At 43.3% G+C, this 21961-nt stretch overlaps 1 protein-coding gene across 8 annotated transcripts in view; it reads right to left on the bottom strand.

Annotated features, from left to right (window-relative positions):
* Positions 1-21961, bottom strand: part of FARP2 (FERM, ARH/RhoGEF and pleckstrin domain protein 2) — a 63116-nt gene that overhangs the window by 5005 nt on the left and 36150 nt on the right. For 6 of the 8 annotated variants that reach the window (XM_021396877.1, XM_021396878.1, XM_021396874.1 and 3 more), the window contains exons 13-24: positions 21357-21603; positions 11276-11454; positions 9029-9118; positions 7751-7884; positions 6614-6695; positions 5886-6126; positions 5391-5521; positions 4515-4583; positions 4006-4095; positions 3210-3292; positions 1795-1913; positions 909-1072 (exon numbers count right to left, since the gene is read on the bottom strand). In XM_021396877.1, the coding sequence (XP_021252552.1) occupies positions 909-1072; positions 1795-1913; positions 3210-3292; positions 4006-4095; positions 4515-4583; positions 5391-5521; positions 5886-6126; positions 6614-6695; positions 7751-7884; positions 9029-9118; positions 11276-11454; positions 21357-21603 (1629 nt within the window). Of the gene's footprint in view, positions 1-908; positions 1073-1794; positions 1914-3209; positions 3293-4005; positions 4096-4514; positions 4584-4857; positions 4928-5390; positions 5522-5885; positions 6127-6613; positions 6696-7750; positions 7885-9028; positions 9119-11275; positions 11455-21356; positions 21604-21961 lie in introns of those variants that run through there. The other 2 variants (XM_021396879.1, XR_002438714.1) reach the window with 2 other exon arrangements.

Below are 21961 nucleotides of genomic sequence, written 5' to 3'. Positions count from 1 at the left end.
AGAAAACTGAGCAGAGAAAAGGGGGAGAGAAAGAGAAAAACAGAACATTAGGGTAAGAAAAGTGATGCCACAGAAGTGTCTGTTAAAGGAAAATGGATTGTGAAAAAAGTGATGGTGTTAGAACATGGAACGGAACGAGGCAAGAAGGTGCTGGAAGAACTCACATGTTAGTTCCCAGAACCTGTGGCGGGCAGGTTTCATTATAAGGACACAGAAGAGCAATGATGTATCCTTCCCAGGTATACCATCATGGAAAAGAAGGTTTCTTCCCTCCAATAGAAACCACTTTGCTGGCTGAGGTGTCCAGCTTCCAGACCATGAGCCAATGTAACACCTGCAGGAGCTCCTTACTGACTGGTGCACAATGAAAAATGGTTTCTGAAAACCCAGAAGCTTCAGTGCCCAACTTCAACACCTTCCACTGAAGTGCCCTAACTGCAGGGCCAGGAAGGTACACATGTATAGATGCAGTACCCCGACTCACTACTGTTTGACTACTGAGTGACCTTCTTTTTCTCTTTATGGCACTTAGGGTATTTCCCACTTCTGGATGCCTTCCAAGCATGCCAGCCTCCAGGAAGGCTCCTACCCAACGAGCCCTGCAAACTGCCACCTAAAGCACACCTGAGGTGCAGCTGCCAGCAGCACACTGAGCAGACATCTGCCTTAGAGGCTGCAGGACCAGTACCAAAACACGCCAGCAGTGCTGCATCGAGCCACACCAAGGGCTGAGAGCAAAAAGACACACAGACATGCATGAAGATGAGCAGACATGCAGCGGTCTTTTAATCGTCCATGCTCTCCCACGGACAGCAGAAATGCAAAGTGGAACACGTAGTGGAGGATGAGCAGAGGCTGAGGCAGCCGAGATGGACAGAGCGAGGGGCGAGAGCTGCGCCCCGCGGTACCTCGACAGCCACACTGTGGTCAGCCATGGAGACGCTTGTGTTGCGGTACCAGCACACGTGCATGGTTGTGTTGGCACGGTGGTGGCTTTGCCTGTCCAAGGAGCTACGGGAAGAGTGTATGTCATCTTCGGACTCCTGTTCTAGAGAGACCTCATCAGAGGATCCTAGGGGAGGAGAATTCAGCAGCGGTTTAAGAAAACTGCACAATACAGAGCAAGAGAAGCAGGCATTCCTCTGGAAAAGAATGGTGTTTGTTTTTTTTCCTCTTGCGATGGTTCAGTTTTAAAATACAACAACTTGAATGTTACAGCTCCTCAGAGCCACTCTGAGCTGCTCATTTTGGCTTCCATTACTCAGCTCTGCTTGGGGCAGCTGACTCGATAGTGTGGGGAAAAAGACACGCAACAAATCAAGCACCAAACAAAACCCCCACGCTTTATCTTCAGTTGATCCTTAGCGAGGAACAGAAAGTGCTCCAGGGAGGGACACTACACATTTCAGCACATTCATAGCAACGCCAGAGACAGGCATGAGAGTTCTGGGGTATAATAGAATTTGTTGATCTCTAAAGACACTGCCGAATTTATGGACAAGAAAACAGACTGCTTGGTTACATGGAGAAAATGTCTATGTAAGAGACAAATAAGGACCTTATAAAATCAAGGATTCAGCAGCTGGACCATTTCTGCTGCATTTAAAGCTACCAGGAGCATCAGCCTCGGAAGACGAGCATATTAACTTTAACTAAAACATGACAAGAGCACAAGAGCTCTCCATTACCGTAGGAATTATAAAATACTCCATTTGCATCATCAAATTTACTAGGGGAAAACTGAAAAGGACTCAACACCTGACTATTTTCAAGAGTGTGGGAAACACCACTTACTGTTGGAGCGGTTGCATACGGAGTTGTCCAGAAGCATGTCAGATTTCTCAGTGGATTTCTTGGCCATTTCAATTGCCATATTTAGGTCTTCCATCCACTTCCCCATCTCCAAGCGGGTGCTGCAAGACAAACAGTGTGAATGGTGATGACCGGCCCAGCCCAGAGCCTTCACCGCTATCCGGAGCCTTGGAACAAGTTTAAAAGAACCATTTTAAAACTTGGACTTCGCAAGAGACCGAATGAATAGAAAGCCATAGGGCCACATAATATTCTCCTTCAGAGCTACCAGACTCAGCAGCATAACTGGGCTAGACCATCACTGCTTGCCAATAGCTGATGGACTACTTCAAACATGAAATCATGTTTTCACTCTAAAAGAGTATTAACGAAAGCACTTCGGAGATGGGTGGTATAACCACGCTGAAAATAACTTTTTGAGGAATAAAAGGCAACCTGAAAGACAGTACACCTTTTAAAGGGGATTTATCATTTACTTTTCACTTCAAGCAAGTAAAATACAGAGTGCAGGAAGATGAGGAATTCTTTGAACCCACGCAGTTTCTATTACTGGTTATATGGCTCGTGACATGAGTACAGGGTAAGAACTCTATAGCTCATATACGTGTATCTATATTTGTCAGTATGCTACAGAGTAAGGTCTTCCTCTGGACATTGCCACATGCCTGGGGCATTTCTTTTTCTTCCCCTCCTCTTACATGCACAATTGCGTTGCAAAGTGCTGTATACAGTCACACACTCAGGTTGGGAGACTGTGGGCAAAACCAGAATAGTGTTGAAGAATATCACCAAAATACAGATGTGTACAGTGTTTAGACACCGAATGCAAAGTGCTGAACTAAAAAGGAGCAGACTTAGTCAAACATTTTGCACACCTTCTCCTTATCAGGTTAAGGTAAAGATCAAAAAAATTCATACCTCAGAGTACCAAAGGGAATTACACCATGCTCAGATGGATTTATTCAAGGTTAGTTAAAGCGCTGCCTGATTAACAGCTCAGTTAAAGCCTGCATGATTTGTGTGCTAGCTTATGTATTCCACTGTGACCAGGTATGGAAAAGCAAATTACAGGGAGATAACCACTGCATATAAGCAAAATCTGCTCGTATAAAGCACCTCTAAATGTGCAACTCATCCTCTTTGCTTGCATTTTTGACCATGCTTGCAAATGGAATTCCTGAGCATTCCCACACTTGGGAACAGGCATGGGCTGACAAAATACTCCTTCCTGAAACACGGAGCTGATAAAGGAATTGTGAAGTGTCATGCATTTGTTTTGAAGTTGTGCTTTCCAGAGGACATGTGGAACAGCCCTGGTGGCTCTGCACCGAACAAACGACGACTCTTTGGAGAAGGACTCTCTCAAATCTACGCACACAGAGGAAAATAGATGTTACCTTGCTGCCACTACTATGGTCTTCTGTGCTGAATAGATTGTGAAGCAGTGTGGGACGGCCCATTCATTCTCACTCTCCTCCACCTGCAGGAAAAAAATAAAAGGTTTTTCTCATCACGGCTTAGTGACTGATAAACACCAAAAACCACTCGTTGGCTGGCTATGAATTTGAACCTCAGTATCATTACAACACAGTAGCAGTAATTGCAAAACAGCTACTTTTTTTCTAAACAAATACCACCTACTTTAAGACTATTTTGGCTCTATATTTAAAGCTGTATTGTGTCTTTCTACTGATGTATCTCTAGCTGCACAACACAACATGTAGCAGGGTGAGAAAAAGAGGATCCTGAATAGGATTTAGCCTATTACTTACCGGTGGGTCAAGCACTATCAGCTGCAAATCAAACACAGAAACAACAGTCCCATTAGAACATGGGGGTGGGGACACAGGATGATTGATTTTATGCCTAGGCATTTGCATTGCAAAAAAATGCCCGGACAAATCCATATTCCCAGATCAGACTCACTGCACTGTGAAAATGAATGGTCAAACGTGCTCCAGCTGTTTTGCTAATGAGATAGAAGGGATAAGCTTATTGCCTGCAGACAAGTCTTTGTTTAGCACACAGGCTGAGGCACGTGAAGGTCCAGTCCATGCTCAGCGGGGCACAGCTGCTCCCATGAGCCTGGGGCAGCCTGCTGCTTCAGTCCTTCCAGTTTTGAAAGAATGCTCCAACCTGCCTGAAAGCATCACGGTGCATAAGGAAATGTCTTTGCAACTTGAGACCACTTACCAGCATGCCATGCAGAGGAAGATGGCCGTGAATTTTGAACTGATTTGTCCCTGTGACCCCTTTGCTTGTGTAAAGTAACATATCTGAGAACTGAAAAACAGAGGAAGAATACAATTGGTTCTGAGGACAGCAGGCAGTACCAAGTATTATTCACATTTTTCAGATCTGCTGTTTAAATGCTACAGACACATGGAAAACGTTTCTCCATCACTTCGGCCTGCTCTCCTTAAAACATTTACAAACAACGTTTACTTATTTATTAAAACTATTATTTACAAGAGAGGAAATTAAGTTTACAGATTCTGATGAAACTCTCTGCCGTCAAGGAAACAGGCTGAGCAGACAGCATGATCACAGTCACTCTCTGTATTACAATAAACAACCACCACCTCAGAATGAGTTTTCAGTTATCACTGCTGGTTTCCATCATAAGCACACAAAAACACTTTCACAACCGCTTTATCTTGAAGGCCCTGAACACTCTGTAGAACAGCAGAAGCAGCACTCACCAGAAAGAACATCCGCTGCTGTAAACCCTTTTTAGTGAGCTTGTACAAGCAACCTTCCCGGATAAATTCCTGCCGAGGAAAAGAAAAAGTAAGGCAAAGCTTCAACTTCTCCAACCACACAGAATTCTGATGGTTCTTTGTTTTCATCCCAGAGCATACAGATGTCGATTGGTGCCCAGCAGTGATCCCCCAACAGATTTGTTTAATGCCAAACACCACCTTTCCTTCTGCTTTGTCATGTGAATCAGATCCTTACTGCAGCCAGCATTTAAATCAGAGAAGCAAGAGAAGGAAAAGGAGCAGAGGTCCTGTTGGATTTCAGCAGTTCACCTGTTACACTTACATCCCATTGCAGTGACTGCCATCACATCCCAAAAGCATAAGCGATGCTCCTGTACTTATGCTCAGTACATCTAGCAAAAACAAACAGAAAACCAAGGAGGAACTAAAGGCACTCTTACAGAAACAGTCACCAATAGCACTTTTGTCTAGTAATGCACCTCTCACCATTGCTATGTCCACAAAAAGATCCTATCAGACATACATAAGCAAGGCTGATAGTGGGCTTTTGTTGAGTACATGACATTCTGCTTCCTGCTCAAACACAGAGCCCTGCACTCTGGTAGAACCAGTTTCTGCCCCATTGAAAACATGAAACTGTGGCTGGAGTTGAAGCAGAAGCATTTTCGATCTACTTCCCTAACATATCAGGAGCTAAACATGACCTGCTATGAAGACAATTATTAACCAAAGCCTTTGCAGTCATCCCACGAATGCGGTAAAGGCGGTGGTGATGTGTGGTGAACAACACGTTGAAATGCAACACCTTGGTCATAAAAACAACAAAGACTTCAAAAACTCAGCAGGGTTACTTACCCGACCAGGCGCTGTGAGATTGTCTATACCAATCAAGTCGTGCTGCAGCTCTGTCAGTTTCTGGAAATTCTCCAAGCGGATAAGGCTGTGCTGTAGCTGGGAGGTCATCTCCGTGACTTCCTTCAGGGCATCTGTGGGGGAAATGGTTGCCAATGGGATCAGAATGAGGAGACGAACCAAGGCTATCCCTGGAAAACTGAATCTGAAACTGACACTTTTCTGCTTTTCTACTTGATATGCTGTACTTCCCTTCTTGGATATTTAAATTAGAGAATACATTTGGCAGCTTTGCTTTCAGCAATCCAAATCAAAAAATTCTGAGTATTTCTCACCGTTGCATGGGAGAATAAGAGAGGTCTTGAGAGGAGAAAAGGAGAATTTACACTGAATGTGCAGCTGCAAAGCTTGCTGTCTCCCACAGGGTACCTGCCAAGCCTTTTAGGTACCAGGGCACGGGACCCTGGCCAGCACATGTACAGCTGAGCGCTCACTCACTCCGGCAATCTGCAAAGTCCCGGTGCTCCGCTGTGTAGTGCTTGCAAAGCCTCCCCAGGATCAGCTTGTAGTGCATCAGCCGCTGGATTGGCTTGAGCAGAAAAGTGTTGAGTGGCAGATAGCAAACTTTCTGCAGCTCAAACTCCTTATAAACCATTTCCAGTTTCTTCAGGCGTTTGGTTGCTTTCTCCAGTTCTGTCAGGACCTCATCATGCTTCTGCAAGTAACTCGTAAACTCCTGCTGAATCGCATAAAAAAGGGAAAAGAGCCTGCTATAGATTTCGCAACGATAAGAATTCCACTACCACAGCACAATCATACCTGGCCGACTAAGGTCCTCAATCACAAAGGTGTCCTCATTTCAGAACATACTCCACAGTTAGGAATGTTTGGATTAATTAATCAACCTCATGAATCAGTGTCTCCATAGGGGATAGTTACAGTTGTGTACAGATAGAAACATAGTGAAGCTACTTAAATATTTTTGTCTTCTGCTGAGTAACTAACAAGCACACAGCCTTTCCCCAAAGTAAACACAGGCGGAAAACAAGCAACCCTCATATAAAGCCCTGTTGTAAATATTCTGTTTTATTTTGAACTTGTTTAGCAGCAGTAATTGTTTGCAAGTCGCTTCAAGTTAAAATCCTGAACCTTGAACTACCATCCTTGCCAACAGGAAGAAAGGAACCAATAGCCCCAGCCCTCTGTTATCCAAATCCTTTAGCTACCTTCAGAGTACGCATGTTCCTGAGCATGACATCTCCAATGCGCTGATAATCTCCTTTCACGTGGGCATTCGCTTTTCCTTCCCTGAAACATAAAGATGAAGTAAGAAGGCGCAGTCCGTGAGAAAGGAAGACATTTCTATTTCCTCCCTCCAAGCCCTCCTTTCCTTCAAGACACAATCTCTATGAAAGGCTTTCTAGCTACCTGCGTGTTTCTGCTAAGTGAAGGAAGCAGAGCTAACGTTAAACCCACCTCTATCCATTTCAGTGCCATTGCCTCCGTGGAAGCTGCATAGAATAACAAAACCAAAAGCCAATCTTGGGAAACGGAGAATAGAATAGAAAAGAATTTGCCTGAAAGTCTATGACAGAGTTCAACCTTTCAGGCTTCTGAGTAAATGTCATAATTATGATCCCACCCAAATTTATGAATTTATTTTTGCTTGTGCGTCGTTGACTGTATTATTTCCATTTCCCTTACTTCAGATTCAGGTTGCTTTAATCTTATACAATGACCTGGATTGTTCTTCTCCAGAGCAGAAAGCTTTCCAAGTGTATTGGAATACTCAGGTACATACAGCAGCTCGATTCACCAATGCAAAAAGAACAAAAATCACCTAATTTTTCAACAGCACCAGGAGGAGGGTAAAGCACCTCCTTTTGAATGGTAGTGAATATCTTAATACATTACACCCTAGGCCAGGAGAAAGCAATATAAAGGTTAAAAAAAACTAGAAGCATGCTCTTTAAAATAAATAGTGCTGCAAGAATCTAATTTTAATTACAAAAAAGCGTTTTCCAGATTTTCACCTGGAGATTTATTAACTGGAAGGTATTGGAAAAATGCACACATTATCTGTTTGACTTTGTGTTCCTTCTCTTTTCTAAGGCCAGAGAAACACCAAGTTATATAATGAAAACTTTGGTCTGGGCATCTAATTTAGATGAATACAGGAGCGTGAGTATAAGACAGTGCTTGAAAGATGTATTTAGCCATTACTTAAAATTCTGATTTATTAAAGTACTTTTCCTCAATTGTTTACATAATTGTTATTTCTGCTCATGAGTATGCCTGTAATGTGAGGATGCAGGAAAGGGCCCTCCCTGATTGTTGCCCACGCAGTGCACTTTGATGCTTACCAGAGCGAAAGCCTCTGCTCGATCTCCTTCAGAAAGCTTCGGTGAAACTCATAAATTGGGTCTATGTTAGAGAAGAGTAATGTCATGAGGCCCTCTGGCATCGCATTCTCCTTGATAACCGCACTGCGAAACCACTGCAGGAACAATCACAGATTACATTATTTTTTTTCCTATTTAAGAGATCTATCAGCAGCATAGACATTTCTGCTTTTGCAGGGATGGGGAAGGAGAAAGCATGAGCTCAGAGACATAGCAGAAAGGAAGGAGAAATATTTAGGGAAGACGTAATCTGAGAAAGAGGAAAAGACTTAATTCCTTTGACAGAATCACCAAGGTTGGAACAGACCTCCAAGATCATTGAGTCCAGCCATCCACCTACCACCAATACTGCCCCACTAAGCCATGTTTCCTTCCAGACATTACAAATCTGAGGCTTACTTAGTAGCTGCAGACACTCCGTTGTGTGTCACATACTACACTTTTAAAATCACCCCTAAGTCTCAGCTTTCTGGCAGGGACATGAACATGCCAGAAGTCCTCTGAGGTGCAAGGTGCTCCCCGGCCTTTTAGAAAAAGTTCTGGTAAGTCTGTAGGAGGGATCTCCGTGAGATGATGCTCGCTGAGTTTTCACAAGGTACCTCAACTGACGCTGTACGGCATAACGTGCACAAACTTCTCCTTCATGAAATTAGGACAATAATTTATAGAAACACAGTAGCCATTGCGTTCAAGCCTGAAGTAAGTAAACAAACAGCTCTTAAAGAGTTGGAAATGAGCGTCATCCAAATAAGGACTCACCCATCTACACTGGGCTTCCTTCCCTCCTTAAAATAAGGAGAGAGAAAAAAAGGGCTAAACCTTTCAAAATCCTATGCATCCTTAATTCTCTTTGAAATTGGCATCTACACTCACAAAGATGAAGGTTCTCTGAAATGATGACAGCCGGATCATAAGCACTGCTGACAGCAACAGTAACCGCTGAAGCTGAATGCACAGCAACATTTTAAGGTATCCTTAAGGAAACCTCTGTCCAGAATTTTCAGAAAAACATCAGAATTACCTAAGACGTAGATATTTGAGGTAATGATAACAGTCTAGAGAGGATATCAGCTCTCTCACATGAGGACCCATAAAGCAAAGAAGGCACAGCTACATGGCTCAAGGATTACACATTGTCAGAGGACTTCTGTTACTTGGAAGAAATTCCAAGTTCTACCAAATTAATGACTACAGACCTCAAGGAAAAGAAAAGCATTAAAGAAAGTGAAGGACCCCTACCACTGTAATAACTTCCAGGTCCTTTAAATATGTCCGTTCTGTAGCAAGAATCTCCTTTGCGATGAAGTATGCTTTGTCAGTTGGATAGCGCTGAAAGAACACAAAATAATCAACAGGTATTAAAATATAAATGCTCCATTTATTACAAAGCACAAGCTCAAATCTTACATACATTCTTCCTTGCTACGGGAAAACGACGTTTGATTGTTAATAGGATAGATCCAACAGTGCTCCAATGCTTGTAAGGGTACCACATAAAAACCTCTGCATGAACAACTCGAAAGAAGAACATTTACACTGGGAAAAAGTCCTTGCAATTTTGCAAATTAAATTTTTTCAGTGTTAACAAATGCTGTATTCCATCTTCTTCACAGCCATCTTCTCCCTGACATCAGGCTGCTGTCTCAAGGAAAGAGAAGGACAGAATGGACATAGAAGCAGAGACAAAGAAACAGTGAAAACAGATGTTCTGTCATTGCACTGAATCAAAATGAGTGTCAGAAAGAAAACACATGTGATTAAAAATTGTATAAGTAATTTTTTGTTTGTTTTACACCATTCTTTACTGAATTCCTTTGTGCTGAGCCCTGGTAACAGCTGCTAGGGAGAATGTGTTATTTTCCCTGGTGCAGGACAGGCATTCATCAAGCCTTTCCCAGCAGACTGCCCTCTAGATTATGTAGAGAGGGACATTTTTCTAAGGCCTAGCAGGCTACTCTGCATGCATAAAGATCTAAAATAGTAAACGTGAAATTTCCTATTTACTATGTTACTAATATAAATAAAGGAAGCAGCCTCACTCAGTGCATGCACTCATTTGTTCTTCTGGTTTGCATCAGGAGAGCAAAACACAGTTGTGTTTCTTTTGACAGGAGGGTTCCCTCAGTGTTAGTGACCAGCCACAGGAGAAACAAGCTTCGGAAGCCCTAAAAGCAGAGTGGCGTCTTTGCTCTTTGTGAGATTTCTGTATACTTGCTGTGAACTTGGAGCAGCTGAGAGTCAGGACATATGGTACACAGAACTCCATGCCCATTCAAAACAGCACCAATCTGTTCTGGGAGCAGGCACAGGTTACATAGGCCTCACTTTTTTTGGCCAACAGAGAAAAAAAGAGACAGGCAATAAACAAATCAAACTAAAAAACATGCATTGCCCCCTAACTCACTGAAGATACTTTCCAGCATGATGGCCAAATGGCATCATGGAAGTCTGTGAATAAAGACGTTCAAGCCTTCTTACAACCTTGTGAAGTTCTCATCATCAACTTCACAAAATATTTCAGGAAATTAATAGGGGAGTGGGATTTGGGATCCAGGAGACAAATCAGGTGCTCTAGTTACTGGAGATGGTGCACGACATCAAGTCCGCTTGCAGAAAGAACAAACTGAGATGCAACGAGTGAGTAAGCTGGCACCAAGGAGTATCCAAAGGCAGGCAAGGGGAAGAGAACAAACAGCACAGCCCTTTGGCCTTCTTGCCTTGAAGATCCTGACAGAGATAAGGCGACCATAACATTAGTAGAAGAGAGTAGAGAAAGCAGGAGTAAAGAGCACACAGGGCAGCTTCTTCTTGATGGTTGCAGCATGGCCACTGACTCCATAAGGAACGGAGTTCAGATGACAAAGCCTTTCTTGCACTGTAATGGAAGACTCTGGGATCTTTCTAAGGTACCAAGGAGAAAAAAAACCTGGCTGATCACATGCATTCTGCAAGCAAGAACAGCTCTATGCTACTCTCTGTGCTGGTAAATTAAGTTACTTTAGAATACATTTTTGTGATGTGACAGCACTTCACACAGACAGCACAGTCCAATAAGCTGACACGGGTTAATTATGAGAGCAGTTAGCAAAGACAAGGCCAGGTTTAACGATGGCGCGTGCCATAATTTTTCATTACTGAATCAGCCAAAAGCAATTGGTTTCCAGAACCAAAAGTCATCTCTCCTACCAGCCTTTCATTTTGAACACTGAACTTGTTTTCAAGCATCCTTTCAAATAGTTTCAGCAGAAGGATGAGCATTTTCTACATCCTAATGTAACACAGTTCCAGTCCAGAAGGTGCCAAGCAAACCGTTAGTGTTTTATACCAAATACACCAGCCATTTCCCCAGAATACCTCCTGTGGGAAGCAGTCCCTCTTGTTTCCACCCCAAAGTATAAAGGAGTGGTGGTGAGAAGAGCTCCCTGCTGCTCTGGGGCTCTCTGCAGCAAGTTCATTACGTACATACACGCAGTGTCATGGTCTCACCTTACGTTTCATCTCATCATCCTCTTCTATCCTGGCGCTGCCAGCATCACTGAGCACAGGGCTCAGGAGAGGAGATGAACCCTGGCCAGCTGCGTTCAGGTTCACTGGGAATGCTGGGTTCAAGCCCAGGGGACTCTTCAGCACAAGGGAGGAGAGCTGAGAATGGTCCACTGGGAGGCCTGGAGGGGAAGAGAACCAGAAGATGGAGTGGAAACGAAGAGAAAAAATGCTTTGAATATATACTATATCTAAGATAATCACCCACTGGTTACTGTAAATCATAATTACTACCTCACATTTAAAAAAACAACATGCATCCAAACACTTAAGTGTGTTTCTCAAAGTAAACAGTTTTCTGTGCACGCCAGCTGTTGTGTGACAGTGCAGTAAGGACAGACACCTTCAGAACAGCATTTAAGGGCACAGATAAGTTGTTTCCAGTCTAGGAAAAAAGTGCCCAAATCCCACTGGATTTTGTCGAGTAACAGAGGTCACAATACAGGACTGCAGGATTACTTTTCATCACAGGAGGAAGTTAGAACAAATCACTGCACTACTTCTGGCTCCACAAAAAAAAAAAAAATCCGGAAGACAAAGCTAGCTGAAATACATGCAGAATTCAGGCAATCTCCAGGAAAGGAAGCAGTTCCATACAAACAGGGACCGTGCAGTAGATTTAGTGCTGGCCCTTCTGCTTTGTACACAAACGGAACAACGTCCTGCTCTCAGGAAAACACTTCAGCAGCACAGCGTAAGACAAGGGTTACAGGTGGGTTGTTACAATCCTGTTGTACAGCAAACCCCAAAAGAGGAGCAGCGTGGACCGCTTTGCTCTGGACTGCTCATTTTTTTTAAATTTGTTTGTGGATACTTTAAAGAATTGCAATGCATAAGACACCCCTGCAGTGCATTTAAAGCCCTTTAGCACCTCCCCTCCCTTCTGCAAACTCCTGAGATGCAGCATGCAGGCACTCCATGGGCTCCGCAGTGAGCATGGCTGTTCAAAAGCAACTTTGTAGGACCAAGTTAAGAGACGCTCCGATTAGTCACACTATGACCTTCCTAAAACCAACATTTTTCTTTCTCATCTTCCCTGATAAACAGCCACGCTTGCAGCACTCCCCAGCACTATTTGCTTTGCGTTCTAAGCAGAAAGTGAAGGTCTACGACACCAGACCAAAGGCAAGCATAAAACCAACAGCAAAGCCAATCCATGACCTCCCAGGGCCAGCACCCAGCCCTGGGCTCAGCCCATGGCCGGCGTGCTCCGCACCCCCGCAGGCACCTCGGAGACTTCCTGCAGCTCACAGAACTCCTCCAGAAACAACTAATCCCTGCCTTCTGGGGAACCCCACCTGCCTACAGACAGCATGCTGACAACTGTTAGGGACCCTTCCCAATCATCATCCTCGCTCCAGATTCAACATTGCACCATCTCCGCCTGTGAGCTTTACGTTAAGCCTTTTCCTGTTGTCAGACTACTTAAAAAACACCTCAAAAAGTTTTTTTATTAAATAAAGGGAACAAAAAAACCAAGCAGCCCCCGTGTACACCCTGCATTCTTTTGCACACACGCTGGGGAGCGGTGGGTCTCTCCACTGGCAAGGCAGGAGGCGGTGTGGGCTGGGGAGCAGAGGCACTGCAGCGCGCAGTTGCGGCAGGACAGTGAGGAGGAAGCGAAGTGCGTAATTTCACATTGACAAATGCAGGAAGCTAAACAGTGCTGCGCTCGGTCACCTGGAAGAGATTCAGTTGATCGAGGCTGCAGTTAACTGTTAACACTCTAGGCACGCCAAGGCACGCGCAGCGCCTCTGTCTGCCTGCACATTCCTTCACTCCAGCTACTTATAGCAGGAACGCAGGAAAACAACCAGCTGACATGTTTCACCTCCACGGGGAGGACTGCAAAGCTGCTTTGCACAGCAAGGACGGTGAAACGACAGCTCCAAAGGCAATGAGGCAGCAGCGCGGCGGGGGCGAGGAGCTGCTTTAAATTCTTCCCCGCAGCAGCCAACGCAGATCGCTGCTCAGACATGGGGAAGCAGGAGCTTTGCCTGTCGCACTGCTCTGGGTTTCACATTTTCCTCCGGCAGCAGCCAGCCAGGAAATCCATTTAAACGCTTGCTTATCTGACACAAGAGTTCGGTCCCTGAGCAAAGCTCAAAAACGAGAGGCAGGTTCGCCCCGTCGAGAAGCCTCAAGCTGTGGCTACAACCCCAGGCACAAGGGCAGAGGGTGGCTTTTTTCTTTTTTTTTTTTCCCTTTCTTTCACTATTGGGAACATGCTGTTTAATCATATGACACAAACAGATCCAATGGGGGATCCGGGCAGACAAGCGCACACCAGAACTCTCGTCCTCTCCAGGCCTGCTTTGAGTTCATTCTGCTATGTAGGTAGAAGTCCATATCCTGAGGCGAATAAAAACAGGGTTTTGTTAAAAAAAACAGCATGGGCACAACTGGAAAGAAAAAAATATCACGTATAATAGTAAAACATTCCAAAATGCTGCAGTTTTGATGAAGGCAGCCATGTATAGCCATGAGGATATGCCAGCCTCATCTATGCCAGTAACGCTGTCCTTTTCTCAGTTATTGCCTATGCCTCCCTCTTTTGTCCAGCTACAGAAGTGGGGAAGCCTCCATCTAATACACGAGTCTATCACTTAAAACATTCATCCACTCTATTTTTAGAGATCTTCTGTGTGTACAGAGGTAAAGATTCAAACTCAAATTTGAAAACGAGAAGTTTACAGTATTACACAAAAGCAGCCATGGAAAGTTCATTATTGGATTATTTTAGGGCTGTTGTTAAAAAAAAGTGAAGCAAACTTGAAGCCAGCTGCTGTAACCATTACCTTACCTTGTATTTTCTTCAAGAGTACATGAATTGCATCCCTCTCACTGACATTATTAAAGATAATATGCATCTGGGTTACTTTTTGTTTGTGTTTGTTCTAGCTTTGGGTTTATTTATATTTTAATTACACCTATTTAAATTAGCAAGTTAGCATCTATATCCAAAATCATTTATAATAACCTACAATTTTCCTTATGGGAGAAGCTACACACTTCTGACTCCCCTTGCTCACAGAATTACTGCAGAGATCCTCCCTAACCTGTCACACTTCTCATAGGGAACTCTCTTCTTTGCCCAGCACAAATCTCAGAAGGGTGGCCAGTGGAGAGAAATTCTGGAAAATAAAGCTGTATTCGAATGCAAAGTTTGACAAAAAAAAAGCACAAACGCTGATTCTTACACTTGAACACTTAGAACACTTCAAAGGCAGACAACAAGGAGAGTATTCTACTAAAGAAGACCACGATGGGATGTCCTAACAGCTATGCAAGGTTCAAACATTAGCAATTGGATTCCTTATCAGAAGGGCTGCCCCATCGCATCCCGTGGGGTGATTCCCTTCAAAGGGAGCCCGGGGCACACGCAGAGCAAGTTCGGCCCTCCTCCATCGCTCCCCTTTGCTGCCTTCCCTTCCAATTGCCTACACTACTTGCAGACAAGGAACACACATGGGTTGTTCTACGCACTGTAGTTGTTAACCTTTATATGGTCACTGTGCTACACAGAAGTCTCTGTGCTGTGCTGGAGGGCCAGGGGTCAGCCCAGTGGGATTTTTAGGGGTCTTTTTAGAAGCAAAGATTCACGTGACCAAGGAAGAGATTTACCCACATAATGGTCACCGATTCCTGAAGAAGAACTCTGAACCTAGGAAACAGGAAGCAATCTGATTGCCTGCATATCCTACGCTTAGAATGAAGGATAGCTCTTCTATAAAAAACATTGAAAAGACAGCCCAAGGGAGATACCCAGTTTATAAGACAATGTATCCACAATCAAATTCCACTCTAGGCATTATATTTAACTCTTAGTCCCAATTCTATCCCAAACAAAACGTCTGCAGAAGACAGCTATCTGAAAAACACACACCAGTATTTGGTCACTCTACTTTCAAACAAGGTATGTAAGAGAGAAACTGCCTTGGGAAATCTGGTAATGAAACTCTAAGATGCCTTGGCTAGGAGAACAAATATTTATTCTATTTCAAACACAAGGGTAACGAAAATAAAGCTAAAAAGCCCATGGTATCATTTATATCAAAGTTTTCCTTATTTTATTGCATAAACAATTAGAATTATGAATTAGTACAAATCTGTAGGTTCATAACCAGCAATCTCAACAGACACAAAGGTATTAAAAAGTCCCAACACGTAATTCAATAAAACATTTATGGTATAAAAGATAAAAGTTCGAGAGATCAGTCAAGAAATTCCAGCCTTCTTTGTTTCCTTAATGTAATCCTTTCCTGAAAAGAGTAGCACCTATTTCACTGGGGAGTCACTCTAATCAAGGCACGTCCATCTCTGTACACATTGAGAAGTAGGCATTTCTGGTTTCTTCCCAAGCTGCCCAACTGTCACAAACCACACTCCTGGGCTGCCAACCGAGCCTCGCATGTGCAAGCAGCAGGAGAATATTGTGATTTGAGAAATGTAGCAGCACCTTCCCACAAAGCAGGTTCAATGAACCGTGCTCCAAAGCTACAGCTCGCTCTGTGGACTAAGCCTGTAACAGCCCACAAGCAGATAACAAATTAATTGAATGTTACGATACATCTTCGGAACTGTGAAGTCTCCCCGTGTTCATACACAGAGTGTATATGTACACCCACACATATACACGCAGCATTTGTGATGAGTTCATGGTAGGATCTACTAAAAACTACAGGTAATGACAGCTAAAACACTACAATGGGAACTGCAATGTATTTTCATTCACTCAGTCGATACCTGATAAGTATGGCTTTGAATTTTTTGCAAAATGACAATAATGGGAATGACTTACCGACAGGTTTGCACCAAATTGCATAGAGAAATGACATTTATTGGCATCTCCATAAACTCTTACCCTCATTAAGATTTGCAACTAAACAGAAACTACCACCACCACAGAAAGAAACCACCAACCGAAAAAAGGAAAACCACCCTTACAGAAAACCACCTCTGACCACAGTACAAACATACACAGGAAAAAGGAGATCAAAAGTCGCTATTATCCAGCAACGCAGAAACTCACTGGAAATTAAACTGAAAGTTGGTAGCAAATCAATATGTTGCCCCATTCCATCCTAAGATAAAATATTATTCTAAGATAAATTCCTGGGAAATATACAGCATGTAATACTCAAATAATGAGTGCATGTTTTAAACTTACCAAATAGAGGCACAAGCGATAATACAGGCTAATAAGGCTTACCAAATTTAACCGGGTCACCGACTGGTCAAAGAATATCCTGTGACCAGTGTTCTGTGCAAATTAATAGCTCCACTAACTACAGACACGAAGATCCAAGCGTTCTCGTGTAGTGCTTGACATTAATAAATGCACTTAAGTGTAAACGGTTGTAAATAGGCACATGCAGCAATACAGGTGCAGAGTACCTTACCCACTGAAGACATTCATTCCTTGATGTCTTTAGTCACACCGCAAGGCGCACGTTGAGTACCACATTGAGAGAGCTGTAGCTATCAGACTAACACATTTGGGAAAACCACTGATACGGACATACCTTCTACAGCTGCATGTATTTGGTAAAATAGGACTGTATTTGTACAGGCAACCTGGAACAGAAGAAACCTGAAAGCCCCATTGGTTCTTGCTGCTGAAAAAAAACGCCACTAAAAGCTGCACATTGACAAGAAGACTATGTACCTCAGAAAACATTATGTCCACTCTCGCCTCCCACGGACGGGGGCAGAAAGCAAACAAGAAGGAACATACTTGCACAAGCGACCGGCGCAGGGAGAGATGCTTGTTCACTTGCCACAAACAAGTGAAGCTTTGCAGCCAGGCTTTCACCTGCCCCTACCACAGCTCCTCCAATTCCTCCTCCTCAAGGTAAGCATCCTCCAAGATCTTCTCATTTCTCCTACACAATCTCCCCTGCTTTTAACACCCTGGTTCTCACAGCAGCTTTCACTGCTCGGGGTCTGCAGGGGTCCCAGCTCCCTCTCCAGCAGGTAGCACCACTCAGAACCCACCAGCACGCTCCACGCCTCCTTGGAGACTTCTGTACTCAGGAGAAAATTGAAATCAATGCCAAGAACTAAGCCTAAGCAGTGCCAGCACTGTAAAAAGACAATGAAACAAACTGCAAGGAGGAACAGCGACAGCTTGACAGTACAGCTGATATTCAGGACATAACACACTGAAGTTCACCCGTTCCCTTAATACTATTCAAAGACAAAGCACAGAGAAGGGAAAGCCCTTCCTTCCCCCACCCTCTCCTGCTGTATCAGGAGACTGCTGGGGGAGAAGAGGATGCCAGAGTAACTGGCAATTGATACAAAGCGCTCAGAGGCAGGCTGGTTTTGACTCCGTCTCCATCACAAAGGAAATCTGAACTCATCCCTCTAGAGGAAATCAAGGAGAAGCTTTTCTCAAGGCTTTCCTGCTACGGTAAAAATTCTACTTGCAAATTAAATTTTCTCCTCTTTTGTGCCTATATGGAAAAGCACAAGTAAAACAAAATAGCCAATCACACAACCATAGCTTCAGAAATCGTACAGCTTTAAAACTCAGAAAAGGGCAGAACAAATCCACAACAGCCACACGCTATCGATTACCAACAGCAAGGACATAACCAGCAGGTGCTGGAGGCACAGGAAGTAGCACTGAACTCCTACAGAAACAGCATTCCAGCAGTCTATCAGCTAGTAGTGGCTTCTGGACCTCCTTTGAAGGATTCAGACTGTATCTGAGAAGCATATACCCTTGCTCCACTCTTCCACATTCCACATCTGGAAATGAGAAAGCGGCAGACTGTTTGCGAGTACACCACAGCGTGCAATCCTAGCAAAGGATACTCTTTTTTAGGTGCTGATCAGCGCCGTGTTTATGCGAGCATCCCCAGTTCAGACATAACGCAGAGTCAGAAGATGGGAAAGGTCAGCACTCTTGGTGCTAACTAAAACCTTATCCTGACATCTTGCTCTAAGCTAAGGGACTCGGACCTCAGATCTCCAGCTCCATTAGGAAACAAAACGGGCATCACATTAAGGCTCTTACTACTACTTAAAAAAATACATATCCCTGAGATTTAAAATTGCCAACAGAAGATCTGCATAGTTGCAAAGTATAAGAAGAAGTACTAAAGACATCTTTTAGGACCAAGTGCTCTGAAAGAAAATGTTATTAGCAAGCCTCCTCTCATGATTACCCAGTACGTTTATTGAAAATGCACCAACAAGCTTTTCTCTTCTGAAGATCTTAAGATCTTTTGAAATGCTAGGGAATGTAGCGGGACTTCTTCCCATACTGAGCAACCGTAACATATTTAGAGAGAATGCTTGTGGTTTAGGCACAAAACATAAAACAGAGGCAGACGTGGTTATATGCAAATAGCTCCATCTTGATTTCTTTTTTACTTAAAGATGAAAGAAATTAAAGGCTGCTTTTTAAATCTTAAATTGTTATTTGTCCCTGACACTACTACCTGTACGAAACTCAGCAGATAGAAGTCCTTTTTCTGTTTTTCTTATCATGTTATATTATGTCATTGTGGGAAGGAAACCAGACACACAGCCTGATACACACTTAAAGGTACCACTTGTGACACAGCTGAAGACCTCTTCCAAGTGCCTATTTACAAATGTCACATCCATGAGATTATCTCCACAGGTATGAATAAAGTCCAACAAAGAGCTAGAATACACATTGAATAGAAAAACAAAGCTAAACTTATATAAAAATCAGACCAATTACACAGCTGCACATTCCTCTAAGTCCAAACTAGTACTGTGTTCTAAATGTGCTTTATTTTCCTGTGCCACTAGCAAAGGCAACCAGATTCTAATGAAACAGTGATTCCATTCAAACAGAACTCCCACAATACTTGTAAGTGCCATGAAAAATAATCATGCCTCGCTAAATACTAAACTAAAAGGAACAAGTGATCAAAGGATGTTTTACTTCCTCATGTTTTACCACAGAAAGGAATTCCCTTGAACTTTCAGTGAGCAGAATTTTGTGAAACAATGGTATTTTTTTAATGTTTGACTAAGGAATGAAGGTCTTTTAACAATATAGCAAGATCAAACCTAAGAAAACCAATACGAATGATACTGAGTATAAAATTACACTTATCATTGTAAGCTGCTTATTTTGAGGCACCGTTTGTACTTGTACCGTACTACCTCCTTCTCCTTTAATAAAAAGAGGCCATATTTTAAAGTTAAAGCATTCACCAGATTTACCTCCACCTGTCTTCCTTAAATCAAGTAGATTCCCATGAGCTAATTTGTAAGCACTTCTACGTAGCACAATAAAGGAAGAATAGATGAAACAAAAAATTTAATGCAAACTAAGTGCTTTCATAGTCTATGTATGCATCTCCAAACTACTGCAAAGCAGAAGGGTACTTGTTTGTTGCTAGGCTGCTGAAGGCACTTTATGGTCAGAAAATATGATCGTCTCCACAAGAAGCTTTGCTGGCTCCCATATTCACTTATGTTGCGTAGTTTTGTATCTTAAAAATTATCCTTCATAATTGATTTGAAGATTGTCTTTTTTTTTTTTTTTTTGACTGTGGGGGAAAAAAAAACAAAACACCAAGAACTCTCACTGCAGTGAGAGCAACTAATTTACTGGATGTAGTTGCTTGTTAAAAATTGCCTGCAAAAATGACTGTTTTAATCAGGGACAGCATATTATATCACTCTTACAGACATCTTCATAGACAAAAAAGTCCTTTGATATACTGTAATTTCTGATAAGCCTGCATGAGCAAGCTGATGGTTCTTAACTTCTCCGAAACCAGTGTTTTTTCCTAAACGTGGTGTTTTGCAAACATTCTAGCCTGTTATGACACATTCTGGATGTAGTGTGTTGATGCAGAACTAGAGTTAGCATGCTTTAAGAGAACTGAAGAGAGACAGGAAGAAAAATAATCAACTGTGGTACGTGATTTAAAATTCAGCAACTGGTTTAGAGTTTTCTTGTTTAAAGTGACTGACATCACACCCTTCTGACTTTTAACTCTGAGCAGCTTAGAGGAATCCACCACAAAAATCAAGAATCAATGATTGACATGTGTCTTCTCCGCCCAGTCTTCTTGAGTGAGATTTTTCAAATTATTTTGAAAGTCAAAAGTAAAGTTCTCACCGGTTGCTTGAGTAAAAGGATTGCTAAAGAAAAGGTTCACATCCAGCGGTGCAGCAGTTTCAGAGTCCCAGGAGTCTGTATCCGTACTGCTAGAGTCTTCCGTGGTGGTAGGAGGGTAGCTCAGCTGCTCCAGCTGGTCAATGATGTCAGTGAACTGAAAGGCTGAACTGGACTCGGAGCGCACTGAGTAGGCTGGGAAGTTCACCATGGAGCTCGCCTCTGAGTGGTTAGCAGAGCTGTACGTGTGCAGGGAGGACGTACCATTGAGCGGCAAATTGTTGAGGGAGCTGCTCTCAGATCGGTTGTTGATGAGTGAGCTCGTTTCAGAAGGGCTCAGGAGGCTTTGCATTCGGCTTGCTTGTGCCTTAACCTCAAACAGCTCCGATGTATTGGATGGTCTCTCATTGCCATTGAAGTCGCTCTCTTCTTCAAATTCAAACTCGTCTTCCATATTCATATCTACTGCTTCTGTTGAATACCTGTCAGGGCTTGACTGAGGAGAGACTGCATTTTGTTGAAGGGCATCCTTCGTTAAGCCTGGAGACTCTGATGCACCCTTAGAAAAACCAGAGCCCTTTAAATCTAAACCGCTGTACACATAAGAAAATGCCTCAGAGCCCCCTGCAAAAAAGGAAATTTCTGCAGGGTCATCATCAATAAACTCTTCTGACACCTGTAACTGTGAATTTGTCAGTGTGAACAGAGGGGCACCCCTACTGCAGTGCTGATGCTCTTTTTCAGCAACAAAAACACCTGTGGTAAAGTCATCCTCATCATTGTCATTTTCACAACGAGCAGCCCTGTTCTCCTTGTTACTCTTCTCTACATCTAGATCTAAACCACAACCACTCTCAACAACAGGACAAGCAGGGTTACAGTTTCCTGCAACACTACCAAACCCAACACCTTGGAATGACTGGAACATGGGAGATCCAGGCTGCTGCACCAGTTTCCTCCCCGTTTCTTCTGCGGGCATTGTGGAGTTTTTTTCTGGAATCCTTGTGTACGGCGCTCGGGGGTCCAAGGAGGAAGGGCTGGTTTCTGCACAGATGGGCAGGACGGTAGGAGCGGCCGATGAAGGAACGGAGTGGAAGGGGACGGTCGCTGAGGCAGGAGACCCCAGGGTCCTATAGCCCTCGGGGAAGGCGACACTCTGAGGGAAAGAAAGTAAAAACAGAAAAGGTAACAGAATGAATTCAAGACTTCCACAAAAAGCAGTAAGGTAGTGACTGAGCACAGTCTGATACTCTGAAGTAGTAACATACTAGGAACTACTGCATCTTCTCAGCCAAAATGAACTCTGAAAAAGAAATTACTCTCTTTAGACTCCATTAGCTACAACTATCAAAATTGTTACTCCTTGCAAAAAAAGAAGAAAACTACACATCGAGAACGAAGATTAAACAGTGAAGCTGACTCCAGATGAACAATTTATTCTACCATATTTCTATGCAGTCATCCTGGAAAGCTGTTTGTCAGCTTCACTGACGGGACCACCTGGAGTCATGCAG

Source organism: Numida meleagris, chromosome 4 (genome assembly GCF_002078875.1).
Source record: "Numida meleagris isolate 19003 breed g44 Domestic line chromosome 4, NumMel1.0, whole genome shotgun sequence".
Taxonomy (NCBI): Eukaryota; Metazoa; Chordata; class Aves; order Galliformes; family Numididae; genus Numida; species Numida meleagris.
This window is presented reverse-complemented; position numbering and strand designations above follow the sequence as displayed.